The 18,858-nt window shown below is 41.2% G+C and overlaps 1 protein-coding gene across 2 annotated transcripts in view; it reads left to right on the top strand.

Moving 5' to 3' along the window:
• Positions 1–13,331, top strand: part of LOC125157369 (melanoma-associated antigen B18-like) — a 141,825-nt gene extending 128,494 nt beyond the window's left edge. The window contains exons 2-4 of one of the 2 annotated variants that reach the window (XM_047844010.1): positions 10,503–10,576; positions 11,529–12,660; positions 12,771–13,331. In XM_047844010.1, coding sequence (XP_047699966.1) covers positions 11,578–12,639 — 1,062 coding nt within the window. In that variant the 5' untranslated portion in view covers positions 10,503–10,576; positions 11,529–11,577 and the 3' untranslated portion in view covers positions 12,640–12,660; positions 12,771–13,331. Of the gene's footprint in view, positions 1–10,502; positions 10,577–10,989; positions 11,116–11,528; positions 12,661–12,770 lie in introns of those variants that run through there. The other variant, XM_047844011.1, reaches the window with a different exon arrangement.
• The last annotated feature ends 5,527 nt before the right edge of the window (positions 13,332–18,858 follow it).

Consider the following 18,858-nt stretch of genomic DNA (forward strand, 5'->3'; position numbering starts at 1 on the left):
TGAATACATAAACATATAAATAAAAATACATATAAATCCATAAATGAATAAAGTCATTTTCCCTTTGTAGTAAGCACCAGAGACTGACAGTAAATACTTAAAACAGGCTAGCCCACCAACCTCTCAGAATAGATTCTGAAGCCTTAACAGACAAGGGTATGGTCATGTTGAGAGACATGATGAAGGTGAACTGTCATCAAAGCCCAGGTGTCCCTGTTCCAGTTAGTTTTCCATGCATCACTCCTCATTTTGTTATATGACCGCTGCTATACCTTTGAATAGTAGGATGGAAGGGTAATTTATTGCTTCTTACATTTAAAGTTACTGTGATGGAGTGAAGAATGAATAAGTTGTAAACCTTGTGGATTTGCACTTAGTGCACTGAAGACATACAGGAGGGCTTATTCATTACTGCACACTCCATTATTGGCATGGTGCTTAGCCTTACACGTATTTGTTAAATAAATGACAAGCAGAAAGAGGGTAGCTACTGAGTTGATAACACATGAAGACATTAATGATGAAACAACAGACAGCTTAAGTTCAGTGTCTGAATGCAGCCTTTCACTTTGGGAATTAGAAGCCTCAATTTTGGCTACTGTGCCACATATCCCATTTAAGCAGTTGCCTGATGGATGCTAACAGCCATCAGGCACCATTGTTCCAAAGAAAGTAAAAAAACAAAACAAAACAAACTATAGCATTAGAGACTTGAAAACCTTTTGTTCTAAATTTAGTACAGTATATGCAACTTGGGAGTTCCAGCTACCGTTATGGTCAGAAATTCTATAATCATTAATTGTTCTGGGTGTGACAGGCAGAATTTTATGATTACCCCCAATAGTTCACACTCCTATATAATTTCCTTTGAATATGAATTGGATGTCACTCCCATGATTAAGTTATGTTACATGGCACAGTTGACTTTAAGAAAGGAAGATTATTCTTGGTGGACCAAACCTAATTAGGTGAGCCCTCAAAAGGAGCAAGATTCCTTCTTCCTGGGGAAAGGGGTTCAAGTGCTAGGGATTCTACATAAGGGAGATTCTCTACTGATGGCTTTGAAAATGGAGAGATACCCAAGACCCATGGGCAAGGAGTGCAGTCGACTTCTACGAGCTAAGAGTGGTCCCTGACAGCGGGCAAAGAAACAGAGACCCCAGCCTATAGTGACAGATTAACGCGGTTCTGCCAACAACCTGAATCTTGAAAATGGATCCTTCCCAAGAGATCTCCTGATAAGAATGCAGCCCAGCCAAGACACTTTGAGAGTGAGGATCTGAGCAGAGAACACAAATGAGCTGCACCTACACTATTGACCCATAGATCTGTGACCTAATAGATGGACGTTATTTTAAGCCACCGACTTTGACATAGTTCGTTATGCAGCAATGAAAAACTAAGGTACTGCATATCTCAAAGGACGGATCAATACTGATTTTTAAGACTTTCTCAAAGTTTGAATCCAATAAATATTTCTAAACAGCTAGTCAGTTGTAAAACTTAGGAAGTATTTTCTTATATATACTTTTATTTCATCATTCCACCAACTCAGTAAAAAGAATATCCTTCTCCACTGTATATTTCTTTTAACATAATCTCATATAGAGTAATTTTATAGCTCAAGATCACAAAGGCAGACTATGGAATAATGCCTAGAATTTAAAGGCGAAGTAGGTGAGGAGTTAAGATGGCAGAGAAATAGGGGGATCAGATTTCCCTGGTCCCTCAAACACAAATGTATTGAGGTCAGATCACTTGGAACACCCAGGAAATCAATCTGCAGAGTGGCAGAAGGATCTCCACAGGTGGAGGGAGAAAGCTTGGTGGGATCGATGGTTGGTTCACCGAACAAATCAAAGCACACCTGGTTGAAAGTCCAAATGCTCCACCACTGCAAGCAAGGAGGAGCTCTGCAGAGGAATGACCAGTGGAATAGAGTGGCCAAAACACAACAGAGTACACACAACATACTCCAAAAACACTTTCTGAAGTGCCAGGCCTTGGAGAGTCTATGACCCCTTTTTAATATAGTAGTACTGGCAGGTGCAGGACATATAAAAGCTATTAAAACATGTAAGAGAGGGGCGCCTGGGTGGCACAGTCGGTTAAGCGTCCGACTTCAGCCAGGTCACGATCTCGCGGTCCGTGAGTTCGAGCCCCGCGTCAGGCTCTGGGCTGATGGCTCGGAGCCTGGAGCCTGTTTCCGATTCTGTGTCTCCCTCTCTCTCTGCCCCTCCCCCATTCATGCTCTGTCTCTCTCTGTCCCAAAAATAAATAAATGTTGAAAAAAAAATTAAAAAAAAAAACATGTAAGAGAAACCTAGCCAAAATAACAAAATAGAAGAATCCTCAAAAGAAAATTCAAGAAGAAATGACAGCCAAAGAATTGTTCAAAACAGATAAAACAATATATCTGAACAAGATAGAACAACAGTCATAAAACTAATACCTGGGCTTGAAAACATACAAGACAGCAGAGAATCTATTGCTACGGAGATCAAAGACCCAAGAAATAGTCACAATAAATTAAGAAATGCTATAAATGAGATGCAAAATAAACCAGATACAGTGACAGCAAGGATGGAAGAAGCAGAAGAGAGAATAGGTGAAACAGAAGATAAAATTATGGAAAATGATGAAACTGATAAAAAGAAGGAAAGGAAATTACTAGATCATAAGAGAATTAGCTAAGTGACTGCATAAAATGAAACAATATCCATATCATAGGAGTTCCAGAAGAACAGGAGAAAAGGTCAGAAGGTTTATTTGAACAAATTATAACTGAGAACTACCCTCATGTGGGGAAGGAAACGGGCATCCAAGTCCCAGAGGCACAGAGAACTCCCTTCAAAATCAACAAAAATAGGTCAACACCATGACATATCATAGTGAAACTGGCAAAATACAAAGGTGAAGAGAGAATTCTGAAAGTAGCTAGGGACAAACGGGTCTTAACCTACAAGGGTAGACACATAAGGGTAGTAGCATACCTGTCCACTGAAACTTGGCAGGCCAGAAGGGAGTGGCAGGAAATATTCAATATGCTAAATAGGAAAAATAGGCAACCAAGAATATTTTATCCACCAAGGCTGTCATTTAGAATAGAAGGAGAGATAAAGGCTTTTCCAGACAAACAAAAACTAAAGGAGTTTATGACCACTAAACCAGCCCTGAAGGAGATTCTAAGGGGGGCTTTGTGAGTGGAAAGCAGTAAAGACTACAAAGGACCAGAGACATCACCACAAATGTGAAACCTACATATAACACGATGGTAATAAATCCAAATCTTTCAATAATCACTCTGAATGTAAACAGACTAAATGCCCCAATCAAAAGACATAGGGTACCAGAATGGATAAACAAACAAGATCCATCTGCATTCTGACTACAAGAGACTCATTTTAGACCCAAGGACATCTGCAGACTGAAAGTTAGGGGGTGGAGAACCATCCATCATGTTACTGGATGGCAAAAGAAAGCCAGAGTAGGTATACTTACATCAGACAAACTAGATTTTAAAACAAAGACTGTAACAAGATGAAGAAGGGCATTATATAATAATTAAGGGGTCTATCTATCAAGAGCTAACAATTGTAGGGGCACCTGAGTGGCTCAGTTGGGTAAGTGTCCAAGTTTAGCTCAGGTCATGATCTGATAGCCCCCCCACCCCTACATGGGGCTCTTGGGTATGAGCCCCATGTAGGGCTCTGTGCTGATAGTTCTGAGCCTGGAGCCTGCTTCAAATTCTATGTTGTCCTGTCTCTCTGCCCCTCTCCTGCTCCACTCTGTCTCCCTCTCAAAAATAAATAAACATTTTTTAGAAGGTTAAAAAAATAATAAATAAAAACAAGAGCTAACAATTGTAAATGTTTATGCCTCCAAAGTGAAAGCACCCAAATGTATAAATCAATTAATCACAAACATAAACAAATATATAGATAATAATACCATGATTGTAGGGAACTTTAATATTCCACTTACAGCATGGGCAGATCACCCAGGCAGAAAATCCATAAGAAAACAACAGCTCTAAATGATATATTGGACCAGGTGGACTTAACAGATATAATCAGAACTTTTCATACTAAAGCAGCAGAATACACATTCTTCTCGAGTACACATGGAACATTCTCCAAAATGGATCACATAATGGGTTACAAAACAACCGTCAACAAGTATAAAAAGATTCAGATTATACCATGCATATTTTCAGATGACAACACTAAGAAACTTGAAATCAACCACAAGAAAAAACTTGGAAAGCCCCCAAATACATGGAGTTTAAAGAACATCCTATTAAAGAATGAATGGTTCAACCAGGAAATTAAAGAAGAAATTTAAAAATATATGGAAGCAAAGAAAAATGAAAACATGATAGTCCAAATCCTTTGGGATGCAGCAAAGGCAGGCCGAAGAGGAGAATACATTGCAATTCGTCCCTATGTCAAGCAAGAAAGGTCTCAAATATACAACCTAACTTTACACCTAAAGGAGCTAGAAAGGCAGTAGCAAAGAAAGCCCAAAGCCAGCAGAAGAAGATAAATAAACAAGATTAGAGCAGAAATAAACAATATAGAATCCAGAAAACCAGTAGAACAGATCAGTGAATCTAAGAGCTGTTTTTTTAAACAATAAACAAAATTGATGAACCCCTAGCCAGACTTCTCAAAAAGAAAAGAGAGAGGATCCAAATACATAAAGTCACAAATTAAAGAGGAGAGATCACAACCAACACCAAAGAAATACAAACAATTATTAGAGACTACTATGAAAAACTACATGCCAACAAACTGGACAATCTGGAAGAAATGGAAAAATTACTATACACTCACACACTACCAAAACTCAAGCGGGAAGAAATACAAAATTTGAACAGTCACATAACCAGCAAAAAAATTGAATTCATTATCAAAAGTCTCCCAATAAATAAGAGTCCTGGGCCAGGTGGCTTCCCAGGGGAATTCTACCATATATTTAAAGCAGAGTTAACACCTATTCTTCTCAAACTGTTGCAAAAAATAGAAACAGAAGGAAAGCTTCCAGACTCATTCCATGAAGCCAGCAGTACCTTGATTTCAAAACCAGACAAAGATGGCACTAAAATGGGGAATTACAGGCCAAAATCCATGATGAACATGGATGAAAAAATTCTCAACAAGATACTAGCAAATGGAATTCAACAGTACATTAAAAGAATTATTCACCATGATCAAGTGGAATTCATTCCTAGGCTGCAGGGATGGTTTAGTATTCAAAAATCAATCAGTGTGATACATCACATTAATAGAAGAAAGGATAAGAACCATATGATCCTGTCCATAGATGCAGAAAAAGCATTTGACAAAATACAGCATCATTTCTAAATAAAAATCCTCAAGAAAGGCTAGACAGAACATACCTTAACATCATAAAAGCCATATATGAAAAGCCCACAGCTAACATCATCCTCAGTGGGGAAAAACTGAGAGCTTTCCCCATGAGATCAAGAACACAACAGGGATGTCTACTCTCACCACTGTTGTTTAACATGGTGTTGGAAGTCCTAGCCTCAGCAGTCAGAAAACAAAGTGAAATAAAAGGCATCCAAAATCCAAAAGAATAAGTCAAACTTCACTGTTCACAGATGACATCATACTCTACATGGAAGATCTGGAAGACTCCACCAAAAAACTGCTAGAGCTGATACAGGAATTCAGCAAAGTCAGAGGATATAAAATCAATGTACAGAAATCAGTTGCATTTCTATACACCAATAAGGAAGCAACAGAAAGAGATAACAGAGAATTGATCCCATTTACAATTGCATCAAAAACCATAAGATACCTAGTAATAAACCTAACCAAAGAGGTAAAAGATCTGTATGCTGAAAACTATAGAAAGCTTATGAAAGAAATTGAAGAAGACACAAAGGAATGGAAAAACATTGCATGCTCATGGATTGGAAGAACAAATATTGTTAAAATGTCGATACTACCCCCCAAAAATCGACACATTCAGTGGAATCCCAATCAAAATAGCATCAGCATTCTTCACAGAGATAGAACAAACAATCCTAAAATTTGCGTGGAACCATAAAAGAGCACGAATAGCCAAAGTAATGTTGAAAAAGAAAACCAAAGCTGGAGGCATCACAATCCCAGACTTTAACCTGTATTACAAAGCTGTAGTCATTGAGGCAGTATGGTATTGGCACAAAACCAGACCCTAGATCAATGTAATAGAACAGAGAACCCAGAAATGGCCCCACAAATGTATGGCCAACTAATCTTCAACACAGCAGGAAAGAGTATCCAATGGAGAAGACAGTCTCTTTAGCAAATGGTGCTGGGAGAACTGGACAGCCACATGAAAAAGAATGAAACTGGACCACTTTCCTACACCATACACAAAAATAAATTAAAAATGGATGAAAGACCTAAATGTGAGACAGGAAACCATCAAAATCCTAGAGGAGAAAGCAAGTAGCAACCTCTTTGACCTTGGCCGTGGCAACTTCTTACTGGACATGTCTCTGAAGGCAAGGGAAATAAAAGCAAACATGAACTATTGGGACCTCCCCAAGATAAAAAGATTCTGCACAGCAAAGGAAACAGTCAACAAAACTAAAAGGCAACCAACGGAATGGGAGAAAGTATTTGCAAAAGAAATATCAGATAAAGGGTTAGTGTCCATAATGTATAAAGAACTTCCCAACCTCTGCACCTGAAAAACAAATAATCCAGTGTAAAAATGGACAGAAGACATGAACACTTTCCTAAGAAGATATCCAGATGCCAAACAGACACATGAAAAGATGCTCAACATTGCTCACCATCAGGGAAATACAAATCAAAACCACAGTGAGATACCACCTCACACCAGTTTGAGTAGCTAAAAATTAAGAACTCAAGCAACAACAGATGTTGGTGAGGATGTGGAGAAAGGGGAACCATCTTGCACTGTTGGTGGGGATGCAAACTTGTACAGCCCTCTGGAAAACAGTATGTAGGTTCCTCAAAAAATTAAAAATAGAATTACCCTACGACCCAGCAATTGCACTACTAGGAATTTTTCCAAAGGATACAGGAGTGCTGATTTGAAGGGGCATATGCACCCCAATGTTTATAGCAGCTCTATCAACCATAGTCAAATAATGGAAAGAGTCCATCAACTGATGAATGGATTAAGAAGATGTGATATACACACACACCACATCTTCATACATATATATGTATATATGGGTATACACACAAACACACACACACACCACATCTTCATACATATAGATGTATATATGTATACCCATATATACATATATATGTATATATATGTATATATATATATATACCCATATATACATATATATGTATATATATGTATATATATATACCCATATATACATCTATATGTATGAAGATGTGGTGTGTGTGTGTGTTTGTGTGTATACCACACATATACACATACAATGGAATACTACTCAGCAATGAAAGAATGAAATCTTGCCATTTGCAACAATGTGGATGGAACTGGAGGGTATTGTGCTAACCTAAATAAGTCAGTCAGAGAAACACAGATATCACATGGTTTCATTCAAATGTGGAATTTGAGAAACTTAACAGATGATCATCGGGGAAGGGAAGAAAAAATAAATAAAAACAGAGGGAGGTAAACCATAAGAGACTCTTAAATACAGAAACCAAACTGAGGGTTGATGGGGGTGCAGAATATGGGTGATGGGAATTGAGGAGGGCACTCGTTGTGATGAGCACTGGGTGTTGTATGTAAGTGATGAATCACTGGATTCTATTCCTGAAGCCAAGACTACACTGTATGTTATCTAATGGGAATTAAAAAAAAGAAAAGAAAAAATAAAATAAAATTAAATAAATAAATAAATAAATAAATAAATAAATAAATAAAACGAGGCAAAGTATAATTAAATATTAATGCTCTTAGTGTGTGAGGCCAGGATCAGTATTAAACACTGAAGACTTACCAGCACTGGGGCTAGGTTAAGGCAAGTGAGGCATTTACCCTGAGCTCAAAATTTAAGCTCTGGGGTAGACCAAATTAGAATTAGTCTAAGCAGCCAACCTGGTAAAATCTTTGGAGAAGGGTATGTGCTGACTTGATCAGAGGCACAAAGGAAAAGAATCTCATGGTGAAAAGGACCAGTTTGGATGCCTAAGAAAACTCTGAGACTCATACAAGAAAAACTCCTTGCGGTGAAGGTTCCAAGACTTGGGATCCTTTTCAGATGAGGATCTACAAGTGACTCATTGATTTGCACAGTCCTTCTGAGATTGTTAAACAGATTACTTCCACCAGCATTCAGCCAGGAGTTGAGGTTGAAGTCACCATTGCAGATGATTAAATCAACCTTTTTAATAAATTATTAGTTGTTAAAAAGAAAAAAAAAAGTAAACTGGCATACTGACAGATTAGCTACATAGAAAGAACACAGAAAGTATATTCCTGCAAAGAAAACTAGCTTTGAATAAATTACAGTAAAATTTTCTGTTTTCTAAAATTAAAACTATCTGTAGGCACAAGTATTATGTCATGTGACAAAGACTAGGGCCTGAACATGGATTATTCCAGTGCTACTCATTAATAATTATTAACCGATTAATTATTCAGCCAGTTATTAACTGATGGAGTTCTCAAACAAGATTTTTTTGTTATTTAAAATGACAAAAAATTACAATTCTGAGCTAAAGAGTTTACTGGCATTAAAGAGATCTAGCTTTCTTTATCCATATATGTCTCGCTAGGCAGTAAAATGGGCCAATTATAAAGGCTTGCCTCAAGAAAACAAAATGGAAGATAACAGAAGGTTCTACCTTTAGATATATTTCAGCTAATCTCAGAAGAAATGACGGAATTCAAGAATTACAATTCAGCAGCCCCTAATGGATTAATGGATGACACTGACCATCCTCAGTGACTGCCAACAACACTACAAAGGAAACAACAGATGTTACGTGCCTCCTAATGGAATTAACACATTGTCACTTCAGGAGTGATTTTGCCAACAGAGACAAATCAATAAACCTTAATCTGAACAAGCTTCTCATTATAACTATTGAACATTATTGATGCTGACTGTCAAGTATATGGAGTTATTTTATCCCTTGTAATGTTGCATGTGATTGGCAATTTCTATTATAAATATCATTTCTTTACATTTGAAAACCCAAGTAAAATGAAACAATTTTTAGCAAAATATAAATCACTAAATAGGTCCATAAAGAAATATAAAACTTTAATTGAGCAATACAACCTGAAATTGTAGTCCTGATACATTTTCAGGGCAAATTTTGCTCTCAAAATGTACTATGACCAGCCAGGTTGAAAGGTCATTACACCAAATGATGAAGGAAAAGCTAATCACCACATTAGGTAAGCTCTTATAAGCCATACAAGAAGATGGGAAATTACTCAACCACTTTAACAGGCTAACTGTCCTTGATACAAAGACTAGATGAGTATGCCTCAAGGTGGGGGGGGGGGGGGGGGGGGAGGGAAACTTGAGTGAAGCTCACTCATATACATATTCTAAATAAATTCATAGCATATCCAATGCAGCAGCAAATTAAATGAAATAGTCTGTGTCCAAGGAATGCAAAGATCATATCACATTGAAAAAAACCTGTGACTTGGAATTCACTATGTTAACAGAAAAGAGAAAGCATTTTATCCTGTTCTGAAAGTAAAAAGCCTTTGATAAAAATTCAACCCTAGTTCATGCTAGTAACTTTTAGCAAACATATTAGAATGGAATTTCCATATTGTAAAATCAACAGCACATATATGTAAAGGATGAAATGTTAAAACATTCCCAGTATGGTCAGGACAAGACAGAGAGGTGTGGTACCATTTCTACTGTTCAAGTCGAGACTCTATTGCATAGCTAATATACAGCCATATGTAGCAATACCAAAATAAGTTATGGATTATGAAAAGAGATTATCAGATATCCTAATTAAAAACTCCAAAGAAATTGGCTGTCCAATATTTAAATGTATGAGGAACTTTAGGAAGCTGATTTAGATCACTACAGCAAAATCAGAAGTCGGGGTGCCTGGGTGGCTTGGTCAGTTAAGCATCCAACTCTTGACTTTGGCTCAGGTCATGATCCGAAAGTTTGTGGGTTTGAGCCCCCCATTTGGCTGTGCACTGAAAGAGTGGAGCCTACTTGGGATTCTCTCGCTCTCCCTCACCCTGCCCCCCCCTTCTCAAATAAATAAACGTCAAAAAAAAAAGTCTAGCCACACAAAATAAATAACAGGTTATGTAATGGAAAATATACCATTCAAAAGAGTAGCAATATCCAAAATATACCTAAAAAAAAAAGAACTAGGAAATATATACATGATCTTTATGGAAGCAAATATAAAAAAAATTATTAACAGACTTCGGTAAAAGAAGTCTCAAATAGAGCAATATACCATGCTTATTTATGGTGAACAGAATACCCTACAGATGTCAGTTCTTATTTACAGATTTCTGCTTTACAGATTTCTGCCTTATAGATTTCTGCTGGGCTCCAGTTAGCAGAAGAGAGGTATCGAAGCACCAACAAGGAATCAAGGTATGACAGTGAGGAATGAGGGGAGAACCTACCAGAAAAGAAGGGACAACAAAGAGGTTCCCCTCACACAACCTCCTCCACACCCCCCTTCAACCCACCCTCTACCTCCTCCCCACACCACCACCAGCCCCCCCCCCCCCCCCCCCCCCCGCTGTCATTCTAGGAAGGTCCCTGTGACAACTGCTAGGCTCTGCTCCTGCCTTACTTGCTACTGGGGGTTTCTGATGGAAATGAAAGGCTTGGTCTGAGGTGCGCTTACTAAATTCACCAGAGGGAGAAGTCCCGGCCCCTCCCTGTCAGAAGTCAGGAAAGACCCATGTCTGAGTTCAGCATAATTCCCTTGACACCAGAACTCAGGGAAGGCCCCCAACCCAGAAACCTACCCGGGCTTTTATGCTAGGGAGCCCATGTGGGCGTGGCCGGAAGTGCTCACCCTGACTTCCGCTACACCCCGCTGCTGTGGAACTTGAGGTCTCGTCTGAGTGGTGTGGTCTCACGGGTGGCCGAGGGAGGAGGCCCCCGATCTGGCAGGTGTTGAGGTGAGTAACTTGTTGGAACTGAAGGGTTGCACTCCTTTCAGACCCTAGGTGCCCCAGAGAGGGCCCCGTTCTCCTCTGGTATGCCCCACCCCCACTGCCACCAACTCGTGGCACAAGCTGTTAGGACTAATGCCCTCTTACTTTCACGTTGGGAACGGTTGGGATAGGAGGACTATCCTTGAAGGGGCCGCAGAGGGAGGTTTCAAAGGACCAGTCAGGAGCCAAGTTTAGTATTCTGAATTAGAACTGAGGTTACAAGCCCCCGAGGAAGAGTGGAGATCCAGAGTCCTGCCCGCCCGTGTTTTGTCGGTTCCTAAAACAGTACCCACAAAACAGTAAGCGGAGGCGGCTTACCTCGGAGAGCAGGTAGAATATCCCTACCAATGCACTCCATCTCTTCCTCCATATTCTAGGGTGACCTCTTCATTAGCCGAACTGCTTGCACTCCCACCTGCTATCACCATGCCTAGAGGTCAGAAGAGTAAGCTCCGTGCCCGTGAGAGACGCCGCCAGGCCCGTGGTGAGACCCAGGGTCTGGAGGGCCCTGAGGCTACTGCAGAAGCACCAGCAGGCGCAGCAGCCATAGCAGCAGGAGAGTCCCCCTCCCCTGCCTGCCCTCTCTCTGGGGATAGAGCTCAGAATTTGTCTGCCGCTGCGACATCCAGCAGTCCTCAGGCAGCCAAGGGGAGCTCCTCTCCCGCCAGTGCTGGTGCAGCTGTTTCATGCACCAATTCAGATGAAGGTGCCAAAAGCCAAGATGAGGGAAGCCAACAATCCTCTAAGGGCACTGAGTTCTCACGCAGAGATCCATTAAACAAGAAGGTGGTGTTGTTGGTACAGTTCCTGCTGCAGAAGTATCAAAAGAAAGAGCCAGTTACGAGGGCAGACATGCTAAAGTATGTCATCAAAAAGTACAAGTATCATTTCAATGAGATCCTCAAGAGAGCCTCTGAGCACATGGAGCTGGCCTTTGGTATTGATGTGAAGGAAGTGGATCCCATCCGGCACTGCTACGCCCTCCTCAGCAAACTAGACCTCAGCGTCGATGGCACGATGCATGAAGAAGAGAACATGCCCAAGACCGGCATCCTGATGATCGTGCTGGGGGTAATCTTCATGAAAGGCAACTGCGCCCGGGAGGAGGAGGTCTGGGAAGTCCTGAATCTGATGGGCGTATATTCGGATAAGAAGCACTTCATCTATGGGGAGCCAAAGAAGATCATCACGGAAGATTTGGTGCAGCTCAAGTACCTGGAGTACCGGCAGGTGCCCAACAGCGACCCTCCGCGCTATGAGTTCCTGTGGGGCCCCAGAGCCCACGCCGAGACCAGCAAGATGAGAATCCTGGAGTTTCTAGCCAAAGTTCACGATACCGTCCCCAGTGCTTTCCCTGCCTGGTATGAAGAGGCTTTGAGAGATGAGGAAGAGCGAGCCCGAGCCCGAGCGGCAGCCAGGGCTCGTATCACTGCCATGGCCAGTGCACGTGCCAGGGCCATGGCCTCCAGCTCATCCCACACAAAGTGAAGTCTCAGGCTGGTCCAAAAGGTATGTCACCATTCTAACAGTGGAGGGGCAGGGTGGGGCCGGAGAAGTGTGTATCATCTGTGTTCCTGTTGTGTATTGGTAACTTGGAATGTCACCTTCTTTTTTTTTAGGTTGTATTTCATATGTTCAAGTTTGAAGCAGTTCGTTTTCTTAGTGGAAAAAAGCAGTCAACGTTCTAAATAGTGGATGGCAGTGGCCAGGGTAGGTCTGGAAGGAACACAGTGAATATCATCTTGGTGTTCTTGTTCTATATGGTAAACTTAAGCGTCCTTTATTTTTTTTCCTTTCTTTTCCTCTTTCTTTCACTCTTTTTTTTTCTTTTTATTTCAAGTGTTATTTCTTTAATAGAAAGTTTACATTATTTTCAAATCTAAATTAATGATTTTGGTTGCATATTTGTTGCGGTTTAATAGGCTTCAGGGAAGGAGTTTTATTATTTAGTAAAACACATTGGGAAACCTTTCATGCTTACCAAAAAAGAACGGTAAAAGATGGTATTGTCACAAGCATTTCCTTGGAAATGCAAAACACTTTAGCAGTAAAATTACTAAGATCAAAAAATGGAGAGGATAGAAGTGAAAGCCATTTGTTCTTGGTTTTCCGTATACATTTTAGTCTCTTGTTCTGTAAGAATACAAGATGGCGTGCTTGGATTTGCTTATTAAAGAATGTAGGAGAAATAAAAAGTTGAAACACTAGAATTCATGCTTGCTGGCTCATTTATTTTCCAAATACTAATTAAGCGTCTGCTCTTTGAAAGTCACAGTGCTAGAAATGGGGAAGCTGGGATATAAATACAACACTCCTGTCTTTAGAATGTGACAGTCCAGGAACAGTAATCGCATATGGAGGATGGTGAAAGACCCTCTAAGACCTAAAGGACCACTAAGAATGAGTAAAGAGGTTAAGAGGCAGGGAGGGGTTGGGAGAGGTGGGATGGGGAGGGTGTCTAGCTAAGAGCAGTAAGACACACATTCCCCGAGGAAAGGCAGTTTGGGGCTTTAGGAAACTACAAGTTCCTTGGTGGGCCAGGCTGTTAATTTAAGCTGCCTGGTGGGCCACGGGAGGCTGTGGGGCGAGTGAGCGGGGGCCAGCCAGACAGATGGTTTCTCGGTGTTGAAGGACAAAACCCAGGAATGCAAAGCTGCTGTTGAGTTACTTTGGTATCATCAGTGTCCCGGAGGAAAACCTCCTTCATGGGCAGAAATGGAAGGTAGCCGGTGTTCTTCCTCACGGGCAGTTGGACACACGGCACAATCTCATTGTCTCAGGCACAGCATCTCCAGGGAATGTCTAATAAGGGTGGTATTACTCTGAGGTGGAATGTTGAGAACTTACTATGTTGTCTGTCTTTGCTCTGAACTGGGTGGGGAACCAGGTCCAAATGCATTTAAATGGCCTTTTAATTGGATTATCAGGAGTGTGATTTTGCCAATTCTAAGGGAGGATTAGATTTTTGGTGCTGGTGTAATGAATGAAAATAGGGGTGGTTTGGATGTAAAGGCCCCTGGGAGCGAAGGCGTTGGTCCTTGACACATTCTAGGACATCTAAGTCGCATCTGGCTGGGGGAGACTCTTCCACACCCAAGTTAAGTAACACATCCTGAACCTGGGAAAAATTTTCTTTAGTTGTACTTGCTAAGCAGCATTATGGATGAATTTGGTGTCATTTGTCTGAGAAAGCTGCATATTCTTTGATAACTCCTGAATTTAAAAACCTCATAAAAATAAAAATAAAAATAAAAATATAAATAAATAAAATAGGGGTGCCTGGGTGGCTCATTTGGTTAAGCGCCCGACCTCAGCTCAGGTCTCGATCTCACAGTTTTGTGAGTTCAAGCCCCACATTGCGCTCTGTGATGACAGTGCAGAGCCTGCTTGGGATCCTCTGTCTCCCTCGCTTCCTGCCCTTCCCCTGCTTCCTCTTTCTCTCTCTCTCTCAAAAATAAATAAACATTGAAATAAATAAATCTCCCCAGGGGGACGGTGGTATTGTCTGCAGTTAAAAAAAATCGAATCCTTGGGGCGCCTGGGTGGTGCAGTCGGTTAAGCGTCCGACTTCAGCCAGGTCACCATCTCGCGGTCCGTGAGTTCGAGCCCCGCGTCGGGCTCTGGGCTGATGGCTCGGAGCCTGGAGCCTGTTTCCGATTCTGTGACTCCCTCTCTCTCTGCCCCTCCCCCGTTCATGCTCTGTCTCTCTCTGTCCCAAAAATAAATAAATGTTGAAAAAAAAATTAAAAAAAAAAAAATCGAATCCCGTGATGATTACCATTCATTGAAGACCTCCTGTTTTCCAATTACTCTGCCAAGCGCTTCCTAAGCATTACATTTAGTCCAACAGTCCTAGGAGATAGAGCTTATCAGGCATACTTTGCAGTTAAAGAACTTGTCATTTTCTCCAGTTCACATGGCCGATACCGGCAGAGCCGGGACTAGATCCCTGGTCAATTTTATTTGGAGCCCATACTTTTGGATTCCTCCAGCTTGAGGCAACCTTCCGTCCCTTCTTGTTCTATTCTTCTCACTACTCCAAGATGTATCACAGGTAATTAAAAACCAGGACACTGGCCTAAGTGCTAAAAGCAGTCCTCGTGAAGGACGGTGAATATGAGAATAAAGCACAGTTGGGTGTTTGTGGGCCTCGTTTACTGAGTCGCCTCTTGTCCCAGCCCTTTCCAGCCTTACATCTGTCCCCTGACTATTCCCCAGTGTGTCCTGCTGTCCTAATTGGAACCTCCTTTGCTGACCAGCTCTTCACTGTGTCTGCTCTAGGGTGCACCCAGCTTCCTGTGATACAGACAGTCCCGAATCACCTGCCCTCCACCTTAGAGCCTTCTACCTCTCTGCAGGTGTACCTGGGAGGTCCTGTCCCTCAGTGGAACCATAGACCGTGAAGTTTATATACTTGATTACTACAGCACCGCCACCCATCCCTACAACAGTATCAAAGTATGTCCCAAATGAGCTGGTCACTAGAGTCCTATTTTGTAAGAAAATACAAAGAAAATACGGGTTCTTGGTTTTTAAATGAAGTTAGATGGGGGGGGGGGAGGTCGGTATAAAGGACACAGATATTGTCAGTAGGATTTTGCAGGAGTGTGTTATTTTGCTGGCCACTGAACACATAAACCAATGACTGAGCTTACTTAGATGGTCAGTAATCAGAGCTTCCCTTGTAATTTTTTTAAGCATGGAAATCACTCTGCAGCAAACATCTACTGACGCTGAATTCCTCAGAACCTAGAGTTCTTCTAGCAGGAGAAAAAAATGGTTTCTTGACAGACACACTAACTTTCAACAGCAAAGGCTAAAATAATTGGCCCTCTTTCTGCTGCCTCTTATCTCAGTACTTGCCCCAGAGGCAAATGCTGGGTTGTCTTTGTGCCTCATGGCATCCGTAAAAGTGTCCTGCATGTTCAGTCACGCTGAGGGTTGCCCAGACTCACAAGTGAAAGTTTTGACCGTGCTTCAATAGAAAGAGAACATTCTCATCCTACGGAGATTCTAGAATTCATTTAAAAGGTGAGTTCAGAAAGGTGCTATTGAGTGCAAAAGGTGAGCCTTCCTTACTGCGATTTTACGGGATCCTTTTGAAAATTAAATGTGATCCAGTGTTTCAAAGAACGTGCCACATAGCAGGATTGGAAAAATTTGCAGAATTGCGAGGCAAACTGGCCTCCTTAGAAACTCCAAGGGGAGGGTTGTTTTCACAACAAATTTTGATAATTGCTCTTTATCTCTTTGTTGAGCACCTACTAAGTTACAGTTTATGGGAAAGGCTGCAAGTGCTCCTGGACACCATGTCTCACTCTTCTTCCTGGGCTGACAGGGAGACTGCATCCTCACTTAGGGAGAGTCATGTGACTACTGCTGCCACTGAAATAGGACCAGAAACAGTATTTGTCACCTCCAGGCCAAGGTATTTGAGAGCCAGTGTGTCTCATCCATGCTTTCTGTTTCATTTAGCAGCCAACCTTGAGACCCTTGTTGAGAAGTGGAATCATGGGAGCAGCCTGGACACCTGCCAACTCACGTCAGAGTTTATGTGTATGAGAAACAAACTTTTGTTGTTGCTATGATTTTTAATTTTATTTATTAATTTAAAAAAATTAATGTTTATTTTTGAGAGAGCAAGAGACAGCATGAGCAGGAGAAGAGAGGGGCAGAGAGAGGGGGATACACAGAATCCGAAGCAGACTCCAGGCTCAGAGCTGTCAGCACAGAGCCTGCCGCAGGGCTCAAACTCATGAACCGCGAAATCATGACCTGAGCCGGTCAGATGCTCAATCGACTGAGTTGCCCAGGCGCCCCTAATTTTATTTATTTGTTTGTTTGTTTGTTTATTTATGTTTATTTTTGAGAGAGAGTGCGCACACAAGCTGGGGAGAGTCAGCGAGTGGGGGGACAGAATATCTGAAGCCGGCTCTGTGCCGACAGCAGAGAGCACAATGCGGGGCTGGAACTCACGAACTGAAATGTGAGATCATGACCTGAGCCAAAGTCGCTTCTGACTGAGCCGTTCCCAAACTTTTGTTGTTTTAAGCCCTGGCAGGTTTGCTGTTTTATCACCTATCAGTCACTTTATCTGATTAATGCACAGCTACTATCTTCGTGGTTCGGTATATTTAAATATTTTAATAACAAAGACAATAGTACATTTGTTCGTGTAAAAAATTTGGACGATACAGATAAATTACAATATCCTCTCCTCAAAATTCAGTCCCCTCTTCAGAGGCATTCACAGTTAACAATCTGATGCGTGTCAGGTTAAAGCTCATCTGAGACTTTTTCGTATGTAGATGTGCTATAAAAATACATTGAATTTTTAAGATTTGCAATTAACAGTGTACATGTTGTTTTGCCTCTTGACTTTGACTTAATAAAATGAATGCAAGATATTTCCATGACAGCAGATACAGATCCATCACCCTCTTTTCATGACTCTCTCCAATTCTTTTTTCTTTTAAAATAGGTTTATTGGGGGTCGCCTGGGTGGCTCAGTTGGTTAAGCGTCCGACTTTGGCTCAGGTCATGATCTCATGGTTCGTAGGTTCGAGCCCCACATCAGGCTCTGTGCTGACAGCTCAGAGTCTGGATCCTGCTTCGAATTCAGTGTCTTCCTCTCTCTCTGCCCCTCCCCAGCTTGTGCTCTGTCTGTCTCTCTCTCTCATAAATAAACATTAAAAAGCTAATAAGATAGGTTTATTAGGATATACTATACAAAAACCAGCTCATACTTAAAATGTACAGTTTGATGAGGTTGGACATATGTATACATCTGTGAAATCATCATCATGATCAAGGTAATAGACATGTCACCTCCAAAAGGTTCCTTGTGTCCCTTTGGTTGTTTTTCTAAAAGCGCTTCACATGAAATGTCTCAAAATTTTAAGTGCGTAATACAGTATTATTAACTGTAGGTACAATGTTTGCTGTAGATCTTTAGATCTACAACAGATCTTTAGAACTAATTCAGCCTGCGTATCTGAAACTTTATATCAATAGAAAAACTCCCCCTTAACCCTTTCTCTTGGTCCCTGGTAACCACAGTTCTATTTTCTGATTCTATAAGTATGATGATTTTAGGTACCTCGTGTAAGTGGAACCATGCAGTATTTGTCCTTCTGTGGCTGGCTTATTTCACTTAGCATAATGTCCTTCAGGTTTACCTATGTTGTTGCAAATGGCAGGATTTCCCCTTTATTTTATTTTTTTTTTTACTTGTTAAAATGTTTGTTTATGTATTCTGAGCAAGAGAGAGAACGAGCGAGAGCTGGAGAGAGCACGTGAGCGAACAGGGGAGGGGCAGAAAGAGAGGGACGGAGAGAATCCTAAGCAGGCTCTGTGCTGTTGGCTCAGAGCCCTACCTGGTACCTGGGGCTCCATCTTACAGACCAAACCATGAGATCATGATCTGAGCTGAAATAAAGAGTCAGATGCTTAACCAGCTGAGCCACCCAGGTGCCCCAGGATTTGCCCTTTAAAGCAGAATAAGACACTACTGTGTTGATGCAAAATGAACAAACCTTTTTTTTTCTTTTTTAAGTTTTAAAGGAACAGAGTTTTTTATTCGAGCCCCAGTTTGGGCAGCTGCCCCAGATACACAATCTTCATGAAGAAGAGATCATTCCAGGGAAGGAACATTTGGTGCAGGGTTATATGTTTTGTTTTGTTTTGTGTTGTGTTGTTTTGTTTTAC

This window comes from Prionailurus viverrinus, chromosome X (assembly GCF_022837055.1).
Source record: "Prionailurus viverrinus isolate Anna chromosome X, UM_Priviv_1.0, whole genome shotgun sequence".
In the NCBI taxonomy this organism is placed as follows: domain Eukaryota; kingdom Metazoa; phylum Chordata; class Mammalia; order Carnivora; family Felidae; genus Prionailurus; species Prionailurus viverrinus.